Source organism: Leuciscus leuciscus (assembly GCF_965113295.1).
Source record: "Leuciscus leuciscus genome assembly, chromosome: 6".
NCBI lineage: Eukaryota > Metazoa > Chordata > Actinopteri > Cypriniformes > Leuciscidae > Leuciscus > Leuciscus leuciscus.
This window is the reverse complement of record NC_138730.1, coordinates 24,465,296-24,477,992: the sequence shown is the minus strand read 5'-3', so window position 1 is coordinate 24,477,992 and position 12,697 is coordinate 24,465,296. Positions and strand designations below refer to the sequence as shown.

Below are 12,697 nucleotides of genomic sequence, written 5' to 3'. Positions count from 1 at the left end.
GGTTATCCATGCTGTTTTGAAAGAAAGACGGATTAAGAACGACTGAAGCGAATGGATGAGAGAGACAAGTCATACCTCTCCATTTTCATCTGTGCTTTCAGACACATCCAGAACCCTGTCCACCTCCACATAATCTGGGTTGAAGGGCTCATCATCCATCTGTCAATAAGAACGTGATTGATTGGTTAGTTGGAGCACTGAAGAATGGCGGTTTCACTGCTGCTTGAGCCACAACTACTTTGAGACTTTAAATGAGAATCTACCAGGTGGAATAATTTCAAAGTTTTCTGATGTGGGTGGCATAAATCTCTCTGGGAAAACCCCACCTGGTTTTGATAGAATGAAAAGCCCTTTCGAATGGTAGTGTGGAGTTGCACACCAGAAATGAAAGTCTCAGCATTCGTTTCAATGCAACTGCTTGAATTACTTTAACTTGTGAACTGAACTAAGCATGTGAAGGGAGATTGCGTGCAACTGAGATAAGGGCTTGAAGTGAGGCGTTTTATTGCCTTAGCATGCATGAGATTGTTCGAAAAGCCACTATAATACTACCACAATACACCACTGTTGAGCATACATACTGCCACCATTATCAGTGAGGGCCATAAAATGGGGGGGGGGGGGGGGGGGGGGATGGGAGACAAAATGGTGGATGACAAGGAAAATGGAGGGCTGATGCTAACCTCACTAAGGAAGTTACTGAGGGCTTGCTTGGCCTTGAACCTCTTAACCTTCTGCTGGATTCTCTTATCCTTCTCCAGCTCTTCGATGTCTGCCCAGCGACAATGCAGGTAGGAGCTGAAAAAAAATATACAATTAAAAAGTCATGGGTGAACTATCATTTAAAAATTAACATGTCAGATAAACAAGACAAAACATGAGTATGTTTATGTAGGAGCACAGTAACAAATTGTGTTCCTAAACAAATGACTAAACAGGTGTATTGACAGGTGATGATCCATCTGCATGAGTAGTTTTATACATAGTTGAGAAAATCTGATAACTAATTTTAATAGTTTTGTTGCTTGTATGCATTATTTGGCAAATGAATTCCATTAATGTTTAACTGTAATTATTCTCCAATTACCTTAATTATGCAAGAAAGTCACATTAGATGGAAGACATGCTAGATCAGATACTTACAAGCCTTTGAATTTGACATAAAACTCCTCAACTTCCACCTCTTCACCAGATGACAACTGTAAAATAAGAAGCAGGAATATTTGGTGATCAACACATTTGTTTGTAAACCGTTTGGAGCCTTTAAATCACTAGTGTGCATAATTTCCACCCATCACAGTCACAAGTGTAACTCATTTCCTGTGACAAACAACTCTGTGTTTTAGCATTGCTCTCAACTGTAATGCCCCAGGACAAAAGCAGTATGACAACAAAGACTGGGGGAGAGAGATAGAGCAGTCGTCGTCCTATTCTCTTTCTCCAGCTAGTAGTACGCTGTGTGGCTGAGTCATGAATCACTTCAGCTCTTCTACCACACACAGCCCCATTCACAGGGAGCTGACCCAGGGCCTGGCTTCCTGCCAAAACCACAGCACTACGGCAGACGCCAAACCTACCATTTCCTCGGGCGGGAGCCCATTTGCAGCTGCGCTACTAAAAGCCATGCAAGGCGTATTATTTTTGGCCAGGCTTTGTTTTGTGGAGCAGTTTCAAAGTAGTAACGTTGCACGCTGTCACGGTCTGCATATAAGGGTCTGAGATTAAACACGCTGAGAGACAGTTTATTCTTACATGGCTTCATCTCAAAACCTCACACAGGCTTTGCTCTGAACCTGCAACGGCCTTTACTGGATTAATACTACTACTGTCAGGCCGAAAACAATATCAGCCCACTCAGGCATCTTCCTGACCATCACAGTCTGGGGCAAGATTTGAGACAGCTATTAGGTGTAATCTGCCCTCATCCAGCAGACAGCAATGGTTAAAGCTCATGTGAGAGGCTTTTGGTGGCTCAGCTCACCTCTTTCTTTCCAATGCGCATCCCCATAATCTTCTCCACCACAGGGCCCTCAGCATCTGGCAACTCCTATAGTACACACGGGAATGAAGGACACAGAGTCAGCGTGAGAACATCCATCATGCATAACAAACAGTGGGTTACATCAGCAGTTTTCCAACTCATGATACTGACCTGCTGCTCAGATGTTGTTGGAGACTTTGGTCCTGGGGAATCATCTCCATCATCATCAGAAATTCTGAACTCCAGGTCCTCAGTATAGCGTTTCCTCTTTACCTGCCGGCTAGATCGCCTCTTCTGTAATCAGAAAAAAAGTTACACAAATGACAAAAATAAAAAATAAAACCATGAAGTTTTTAATCTGATAAAGATTAGCAATAAACTGAATAACAACAGTGACCATGTTTGTGTACGATGATGTGCTGTCACTTGTATTAAGCAGGATAAAGGTGACATTTTATTAGCATTATCTTGTCAATCTTTAGTTATCGGTTTTAGTCTCAGAAAAAACCCATATCGACTACTAGCAAAGGCGGCATTCAAACCTTTTTTAGAGACAATAAGAACTTTATTATTTTTTATTAGCCAAAGTGAAAACTTGATGTTTACCTGAACGCCATCATCTTCCTCCTCCTCTGGTGAATGTGGCGGTGTTTTCTCCACATCAGATGTGACTGAGGGCTCTCTCTTGCGCTTTGCCTCTTTCTTGGTGCTGTTACTGGACTCGAAGTCTGATTTTTTTGCACTGTGGGTGAACAGGGACGTTTGGTTAATATAACAGTCACACCAATAAACCACAGATTTGTCTGGGTCAAAGTCAAACCACCACGCTGAGAAGTTTTAGTTAAAAAAACAACAACACTAGCAAACAACTGTTCATACCAGTCCCAGAACTTTAAGTTTAATGCTTTATATATAATTTTTATATATAAGCACCTTTTAGCTTCAACAGTTCAATTAAATAGTAAATGGACAAATAAACGTTTAAAAGTAGTTTCAATTAAGATGAGGTACAATTGCAGAATAAACGACATGTATAATTGTACAATAATTAGAAAATTGCAGTTTAAAGAAGTTTTATATGGAGTTTAACATCTCACACTGCTATTACAATGTAATGTGAATCTGTATGAGCAACTTTAATGCAAGAAAAAAAATCTCAGGCTATCCACAGTTCTTGTATTTTTCTCTTTAGTTCTTTTCATTTGTACCTTGCGTTCACATGGACATACCAGGTTAAAAAAAGGATAATGCTTTAAGGTCCTTTCCCTCCTAAGTTCAGTTTCAGACACAGAAAATAGGGAATGAGAGAGGAAAGACAAGAACTAGTTAAATCCACTTCCAGTTTAGAGTTGTACTCTCTTCCCTGCCACATATTACACAATGCCCTAGAGGCTCTTGCGCTCTCTCGCTCTGGGGCCCCCTCTCTCTTTTCATTCGCACGCCAAGAGCAATCAAATCGCCCTGGTAACCGGCGGTCACGTGACCCGCACCTGTTCCTCTGGCTGGACGCCACTGGCTAAAGCCATCTGCTTGCCTCAGTTAGAGTCTCTCTCTCCAACACACATTCAAGCACCTGCAGCCGCACCGCTCTGTGGCTTTGGGTTTCATACTGTCACTGCTCAGCAAACACAGCCAGAAATAAGGAGAAAAAAAAGGCACATACAAAAGGAAGAAAGAAAAAAGGGACAGGAGGAAAAAAGCCACGAGGGCAGGAAGAACACTCAGTTTAGGGGGAGGGATGACAGACTTCCTTTCGATGGCTGACCTTTATGAACCATAAAAGGCAAAGAGCTGCTATAGGACATACACTGAAGATCCAGTTGAACGGGCCAGCGGGGTGGGCCATGGTGAGTGTAGTCTTTGAGATGAACGGGCAGAGAGAGAGGGGCTAATTGGCATTAGTAGGGGGAGGATGCAGTCCCTGCTGCAGGTTTACATGAGCTCTAGAGCTGACACTCAGGAGGAGGAGAGAGGGCCAGGGGGTTAATGGGACACCTGCCGTCGCCAGTGAGATGACTCATCTTCAGCTGGACCCCCGCACGGTGCTCTCTCTAACAGCAGCTGCTCTCACGCCGTACACATAACTGTTTACCCTCAACAGCTCTTTTGCAGTGTCGCACAGGCGCAAACGTAAACACACGTACATAAACAAGGAGATAAAAACGCAGAGAACGAACATGCTACGACAAGTTAACAACTGCAAATAAAAACGGGCATCTGTGTCCTTCAAAGCAAGCAGGCTAATTAGGAACCACCAGACAAAACAAGGTCACTTGAAAAAAAGGGGGGGACAGGATCCAAACACGCCCTGTTAGTCAGAGTGCTAGCAAGTTGAATCAATGGAGGTGGTGCAATTAAAATCACACTAAAACGTGCCTGAATTAGGGTAAGGGAAATGCCTGAGAGTGCCGGACTGTGAGGGAGAACGTGTGGAAAGAGGATGTGAGTGGGTGAGTTGAGATATGTGAGAAGGAACACAAACTGTGCAGTGGAATGAGAGGAAAGATAGGGAGGGCTAGAATGAGACTCGGCAGAAGGATTGCGAGTGTGTGATAATAGGTGGAAAAGGACAGTGTACGCATGCAAGAGCGTGTGAAAGTGTTAGGGGCCCAGTGGAGGAGCAACACAGGAAGAGAGTCGGGGGGGAAGCAACAGTGTCGTGTCTTGTGCTCTCAGAGCAAGGTCACCCGTTCAATTCCGCGGCATCGAGAAGGCTGGTTTTTTACTAAGAGTGCAACTGCACAAAACAAAACACTTTCTGCGTTACTCAGATTTGCGTTTTGTTGTACCTCTGCGAAAACAAAGCAACATACATCTTACGGTAGTTAAATTGCCAAGAGACCATTCAAGCTACTTTTTGAGCCGCCTTAAAAAAAAGTTATTTCAACGTGGAGCATCTTTCATGTGCATAGCGTGGGGGCTGGCTCTTTGTTTTAAATGTGGAAGGCTTTGATGGGAGTGGGTAACACCGGTGATGTGAGTCTTCACTCTTGCTTGTCTCCCCAGAGGCTGCGCATTTATCATTCGGCACACTTCTCACTCGCTCGGTCTTCTGAGGCAGTGGCCTGTCTGATCACCAAAGCAGCAAACCCAAGAATTCACAGGAACTGAAAACTCCCAAGCTCTGGTGGGACAGGCCTGCCAGTCTAAGAAGATAAAATAAACTGAAAGGACAAAGTTGGATGCTTGGTCCTTTCCTTCTGTTGTGCCATCCACCTCTCTGCACTTTATCTTTAAGGTTCAGTCACAGAATTCAAGTTTTTTCCCCCCACTGGAGCCTGGGGGGATGACAATGTGAAGCACTTGTTTCAGGACAAATATGCAGGCAGGCTGACATAAAGGTGATGTAGTCAGACTCATGAGCAAACAGGCATGCTGGTCCCGCAAGCGAAGAGCTTTAAGTACACACATTGCAGCACTTCCTATGCAACCGCGACTGTTGTGGTTTTTGTATGCGAGCACACAGGATGTAGCTAAGATAATATGCGAAAGAAAAAAAAGAGACTCTGCTTTGACATGAAATGAAAAATCAAAGGGCCGACGGAACTGCCCACCCAGGTTAGGTGGTTATGCAGTTAGAAAAAAACCCCACCAACTAAAATGGGGGCTTTGCAGTAGTTGCTTGGGAACCTGCCAATAAATTGAAGGTGAGAGGTGTGTATTTGCAATGCAAAACAGTCTTCTCGTGGGGGGAAAGAGCCACATGCAATGCAGCAATGAGGAGGGATCTTTCTGAAGTGTTTGATGGCTGTGTGTATATATGGAAAACAAACCTGGGTACACAGACGCTCACATATTACTCTGGGTGCGGCCTGAGAATCACTATTTATAGTTGTACTTTCTTTGTCAGATAAGAACACCAACAGATACAAGGCAAAGATTTTTAATGTCCAACTTAGTTTCCTGTACTCGACTTCCATGATCGAAACTAGCAACTAAACAAGGAAAACATTAAAAGAGCTGATAAGAAAGGCAACAAACAAATGGAGATGGGGGAAGGGAAATGAATGACATACTCTCATCAAATGTGAGATGTGCTATATGTAGCCCACTTTTTGAGAAATGGGGCCACAGTTTAAAAACTATCCACAGGGACTCGCCAATGCCACACATCCAGTACTGTAGCAGATTTGGTCAAATTCAGGCCGGCATGATTAATGAGACAGCATTGTGGACTAACTAGCATTAGGTGCCATTTTGAATGGAGACATTCCCCCTCCCCTTTTCCTTTTTTACAAACACACACACACTTTCCTCCCTCCTCCCCCTTCAGATGACCTACTGCTCTGGCACTCTGCTGCAGATGCACTTGCTTTGGCCCTGCCCTTTTCCTCTGGATGAAAGGGACGTGGTGGTGGAGTGACGGGCTTTGGATAGGCGAGGGGAGGAGGAGGTTAAGGGGGAGGGCTGACACATTCCTCAGTCGGATCATGTTACTACCTCAGCTAGAGAGAAAAAAATGGCCATATAACCTTGCTGCTCTGCATATTCAGGATGGATGCATTTTCTTTTCTTTCTTTTTTGAGGGGGATGGAAATGGGGGGTGTCAAAAAGAAAAGAAACGAAAAGAATGTGGCATCATTTAAAATGTGATGAGCACCATGATTGTTAACTGTATCCAGAAGAGACAGATATATACGATGGATAAACATGATAGTATGATGTTTTAGGCAGTGGTTATTAACATGTATAACAAACTCTTGACAGAACAAATGACCAGCAAAGATGATAGTAACCCTTCACAGACCTCCGAATGAAGTTCAGATACCTAAGCAGGGTCTGTCAGAAAGGCGTCAAGTTTGTGGTTTAGCGCATGTAGTTCAAAGCAAAAAAGCTGAAGTCTTTTAATCTATAGACAAGATCAAGTTCTTTGTGTCTCAAAAGTGTAATAAAACAGAACACCCCTGACACTTCTGAACTGACTAAACTCTGATATAGCACTATCAGCTTGTAATAGTCCTAGAAAACAAATCATAGTAAACATATCTACAGTTCAATGAACCAGATGATCACATGAGGCTTTTTGACTCCATCCACATGTATGGGTAAACGCATACAATAAAGATGTAGAGTTTAAAACCTGTAGTTTAAAAACATTTTTTTATAAAAAGGCAAGGTGAACGCTACAGGAAACTCAAATTTCACATACCTGGGCTTTTTGGAGCTTTTAGGCTTCGGGGTGGCAGTCTTCACTTTTTTCTCCTTCGGTTCCTTGGGTTCTTTGGGTGTCTTGGGTGTCTTGGGAGTCTTCGGGGTTTTGGGAGTCTTGGGCTCTTTCGGTTCCTTGGGCTCCTTCTCCTTTGGCTTCTTTTTGCTCTTCTTTTCAATGGCAGACTGTTCCGCGGGAGTCATAAGACTGTCTCCCTTGTTAATCAGAGCAGCTGCCTCTCCACCAGCCTCACCACTGATGTCGTTACCCTCCTGGCCGTCACTTACCTTGGCCTTCTTCTTTTTCTTCTTTTTTGGCTTGAGCTCGCTCTCCGTCTGCTGTATGTCACAGCTGGCTGGTTGGAGGTTTTGGCCCGAGACAGGTGCCTTACTGGATGTTATCTCCAGGGAAGGGTCTGATGGAGAATGCTGTTTACGGGGGAGAAAAACAGGGAGATCTGTTAGTACCAAGAATGAAGAAATATAAATCAAGGCAGAACACAGAATTGTTGTGTGTGTGTGTGTGTGTATGCGTATGCATGAACTATACAGTAGTCAACATTTAAAGTGGATGTAAACCTTTCAAAGTTATACATGTGGTGGCCGACAGACACTGTCATCCTTTTTTTGCCCTCTTTTTTTTTTAAAGCTGTGATTTTACCACTGGATTTCATAGCTTTGTAAGATAAAATCCTTCTTTGCTAGACCTGATAATTATTTTGGTAAATAATCATATCAATATCAAAAAGTAGAATAAAAAAGTAGCATTAAAAAGTTTATTTTGACTAATAGTCTAATTTTCTACCATATAGCCTACAATTGAATAAAATTAACAGCTAGCTAACAACAACAACTTGCTTTGCTCTTTTTTTCTGTTTTCACCTCACTCCAGTCTAAACTAGGCAAAAAAAAAAAAAGGTAATTTCTACACATTGTCATATATAACCTGAAAATACTGTAGTTCATTAAGGTTAAATCTTGCTAACCACTCTTACTAAAAAAAAAAATGGGGTAAGCACACTTACATTCTAATTTAAGAGGGTTTCTGAGTAAATGATTTGTTTAACACTTTACGATATAGTTTGATTTGTTAACAATAGTTAATTAAGCGTTAAGGGTCGGGGAGCAGCTGGCCCGTACGGATCATGAATCACGGATCAACTACGATACCTATTCTTGACATCGCACATCCTGTGATGTGACTATCGTGGATGCGTACATCGTGATATCGATGCTAAAACGATACATCGTGCAACCCTAATACATATAACTAACCGTAAATAAGCTTCTCTCTAAAGTTTTTTTTATAGCTAACTAACACATCGTGAACATCGGATGACTTTCCTGAGGTAGATGCAACATTAAGTTACGTTGTCCAAAAGCTGCCTTATTGACATCTTTCTGCGGTTGAAACACAGATTGAGTGACTACGAGACAGATTTATGCAAGTTGTGCTGTATCTTTCAACATACCTTCTGATATTCATGTATGTTTTTCTAGATATAATTCGTATTAAAGTGGAAGACGACACTCACTACGCTACAGCGATCTGTCACGTCACATTTAAGAGCGTCAAAACGGCATTCATAGTTGAATTTCGTGATAAAATGGGACAGAATTTGAAAGATGACAATTTCTTTTTAGAAGAAATAAAGCACAGAGCTACTTGCGATTATTGGATGAGAGGCGTGGTACAAACAATGTTTAGAATAGGGAAAAACGGCAGGCCTGGAAACTCCCTAGCTTGAACTATAAAATATTATATTTGTTATACAATTAATTATATATATATATATATATATATATATAATTAATTGTATACTATAAAATATTTATATATATAAAATACAATTTCTTAATTTTTATCAGAAGGCATGCTAAATCAAAAATGGAGAGTCCATGTCTTTAATATTAAAGGAGAACTTGGTAACTTTTTTAACTTAATAAAACTGTCTAGAAATCATTTGGATGGTTAAACAACCTGTTCTGGTGATATTGGTGACTTTCCCCGCTCCCCCCAGCGTTCCCAGGCGGAAAACCAACCTTGCAACACTACCGTCCCGGCAAGTTAGAAATTGGAAGTCTCGTGAGAAGCGAGAACTAGAACGAGCGCGAAACACAAATTGCTTTACGGCAATTCGACATAAACACACACGCATGTATGATGTATTACCAGATTACCCACCTCGGTAGACATAGCTCCACGCGATACAGTTGGCTTGCTCCGATCAAAACAAACGCACATGAGCAGCGGTAGAGAGGGGGAGGAGGCCGCCGCAAATGAGTTTTTTACGACTGTGTTGTGAAATATACGCCCCCCCCACAGCTGTAGGGGGAGCTCGTGGGGAAAACATGCGACAACAAAAGGGAAAATCAGCGAAGAAGTGACTAGAGTTCGCTAGAGTTACCGAGTTCTCCTTTAAATATGAGCCTCTTATGCATCCACTGGGAGTGCATCCACTTCATGATTAAACATGAAGACAATAAACACACGACTGTGACAATGTTTTTGTGTTCAAGGCTTCTCTGGTATTTTCATAAGAATAAAGTATTTTAATGCAATGCTAATCAACATAGCCTTTATTTGTTTATAGACCTTATGCGCCAGACAAACAAGTGCGCAGCCATCTTTAGAATTTTGTTTTGTGGTAGCCCTGTATATTTCTATGGCATCGCTGGCAAACTGTATTTAGCTGGTGAAGTAGATTTATTTATTGTATAGTTAATGAAAGTTATCATGAGAACTGTAATGTTTGAAGCAGATGCCATAAATGTCAGTGGACCGGGAAGATTTTAAAACGAGCGGTTCATTCATACATCTGTAAGATCTCACCTTCGTGCTGTGGAAATAGAAACCGGAAGACAGAACGCAACGAGTGCAGTGCTGAAAAGGGAGCTTCATAAGGTCTATACAATACTATAAAATAATATATTGTCTGCCTGTGATAAGAAGTTATTTCAGACACTCGACTTGAGTAAAAACTATTAAATGTTGCCTTTTGTTGGACAACAGGTTTATGTATTACAAGTTTGGGAAGACGTTTGAAGCATGCTGCTTTGCACGTTATGATATGACACTATAAGCAACTCAAACTTGCAGTGCTTTGAGATGGAGCAGCAGTTAATACTGATCACAGACCCGCTCTTCACTAACGCTATGCGTACATTTAAAAATCAGAGGAAAAAAACCCTGCAGCCTTTACGATTTCATAATCGCACTAAGCCAAATCGCGATTTCAGTTTAATTTCGGTTAATCGTGCAGCCCTACATCATGCCATGTTACTTCATATAATTCCTATTGCTCCCATAAGTGCCAGTGCTAGTTGTAGCTCAGCAGAATCAATGCAGCAATGGTTTTGCCTTTCTCCTTGCAGTTATCTCCGTTCTACTCTGCATTCATTGCAAAGGCGGCTGACAGGAAACATGTTGGCAGCTGAGCCAAGCGTCCAGTTTCTCAGAGTCCCTGTAGCAGATGGGACTGGGGCATTATGACGGTAATAAATTATATCTATACTTCATAAATGCCTCAGTTTTAAACATCAGCAAATATAATGTAATATGCTACAAAAAAACAATCTTCCTGATTTTCCAGGATGGAAACTGTGTATTCTTTTTAAGTCATGTGTTGATTCTAGTCAAGAGTATTACATACCATGCACTCAGCTTTAAAACAAAAGACTTTGTAAACCACATCATTGTGGTGATGAAATACATATTTCCTGTAAACAACGGCAGGAGATATAAGGGTGCACAGTGCATGCCAAACAGTGGCAAGGTCACAGAAAATGCCCAACACCCAGTCCAACGGTGGTCATTAGAGCAGCTGGAACAGCGAGTGTTCTGCTGGCACTTTAACGGATAAATGTCTCTCCTCCTGCCAAGCCTCCCCAATAATCAATTGCATGAATGACAATAGGCCTACCGCATGCGCTCTCTGCATTTCTAATTTGACAGCAGCAGTCCAGAATACAATATGTTCAATATAGGATTTCATCTCTCGGAGGGGAAGACTGACGTGTCAGTTAATCTAGCAGGCAAAGTGCTCACTCGATGAGCTAAATACTCCCTGAAGGAGCACTGAGCTTCGGCGCAGCACGGCAGGCTTTTTGCAGGGCGAACCCATGAGTTAACACCCAATTCATCTGATGAAAAGCAGGCTCCTAGACACGGAGCCTAACCCTAGCTAAACTTTATCTTCAAGATTCATTACTTACCGCTGCTGAACTTCAGTCTGCCTCTGACTCAGAGCAAATCTAATGAGCTACAAATTTATGGCATTGAAACACCTAGATTTTGTAAGCTACTTACTAGCAGCTAACTACTCCAATCACCCCCCCCAAGAATGCCAAAGTATAAACGGTGTCAAACGAGTTTATAAAGCTTTGAGGCTGTAATAAACTATAAAAAGGACAACGGGAAAAAAACCTGCCACGTTAGGACTTCAGACAAATATCAAAAAGCTGTCCAAGAGACTAGAACATTTATACACTTGCCATTTTACCCCTTCTGTCACAACTTCCTTTTACAACATTTAGTTTGCGCAAATTAAAGAGCAGCAAGTGCAAGCATACAACCGTACCTTCCTGGGTATACAAGCTGAATATTTAGGAAGTACTGCTCTGCTTGCATCTCTCCCAGAGAGAGGGTAACACCACTAAGACGGCTGTCAGCTGCTGTCAGCCGAGAGACTCAAGAGGCTAGCACCTTGCATGAACTGCTAAACAGGAAATAAAGGAATCATAAACATGGCTGTTCAATCTCCACATTGGGCATGACTGGATTTAAGCCATGGCTAGGGCTCTCATGGTGAAGGAATATACGATATTATCGGCATATTATTATTTGTATTATTATTATGCTATATAAGCAAGCTTGTTGGGCTATCACTAGGGGCCAAGCACTGAAAGTGCATAGACCCCTATTGTATCTGTTGGCGTTCCTATTATTATTATTATTCTTGAGTCTATGGCAGATCATAGAACCGCTTGTGGGAAAGTTATGAAATTTGGCACACATATAGAGGACTGTCTGAACGGTCACCATAGCAAATTTGGAGTCTCTAACTCAATGCCTCTAGCACCACCAACTGTCCAAAGTTTCACTCATGTTTATGCTAGGGCTGGACCCGAATATTCGAATATTCGTTCGGTGGGTTGGTATCCGATTTGAAAATTTGACATTCGAATATTCTGTTTTTTTTATTTTTTTATTGCACACCTGGGATCCCTCTCGAAACTGTTCTCATTCGCGCTTGAATAAGGCCGGCGACACACTGGCTGCGTGGCGTGTCCGTTTTTATTTCGGCTCCCATGTTAACAGGTTGGAGTTTGCACACTGCCTGCGTGAGACACGCGTCTCAGGCGCGGCTCGAGCCATGCGGAAAATGCGTGCATGCTAGAAATAGAACCGACGCCTAAAAGTGTTCCAGCAATGGGAGTGTTCTCTGGCTAGAGCGGGAAAATAGAATAATAGAAACAAAATGTATTAGCGTTTTTACCCGTTATTATCAAATCTAAATTAATCTCGTTTTTCTTTATTTAAATTTCGTTTATCTTTATTTAAATTAC

The 12,697-nt window shown here is 42.0% G+C and overlaps 1 protein-coding gene across 1 annotated transcript in view; it reads right to left on the bottom strand.

Moving 5' to 3' along the window:
* The window catches only part of chd7 (chromodomain helicase DNA binding protein 7), a 69,813-nt gene that overhangs the window by 22,122 nt on the left and 34,994 nt on the right, over nt 1–12,697 (bottom strand). The window contains exons 3-9 of the mRNA XM_082172590.1: nt 7,131–7,558; nt 2,588–2,723; nt 2,153–2,275; nt 1,982–2,047; nt 1,144–1,199; nt 684–798; nt 76–159 (exon numbers count right to left, since the gene is read on the bottom strand). Of these exons, the coding sequence (XP_082028716.1) occupies nt 76–159; nt 684–798; nt 1,144–1,199; nt 1,982–2,047; nt 2,153–2,275; nt 2,588–2,723; nt 7,131–7,558 (1,008 nt within the window). The remainder of the gene's footprint in view (nt 1–75; nt 160–683; nt 799–1,143; nt 1,200–1,981; nt 2,048–2,152; nt 2,276–2,587; nt 2,724–7,130; nt 7,559–12,697) is intronic.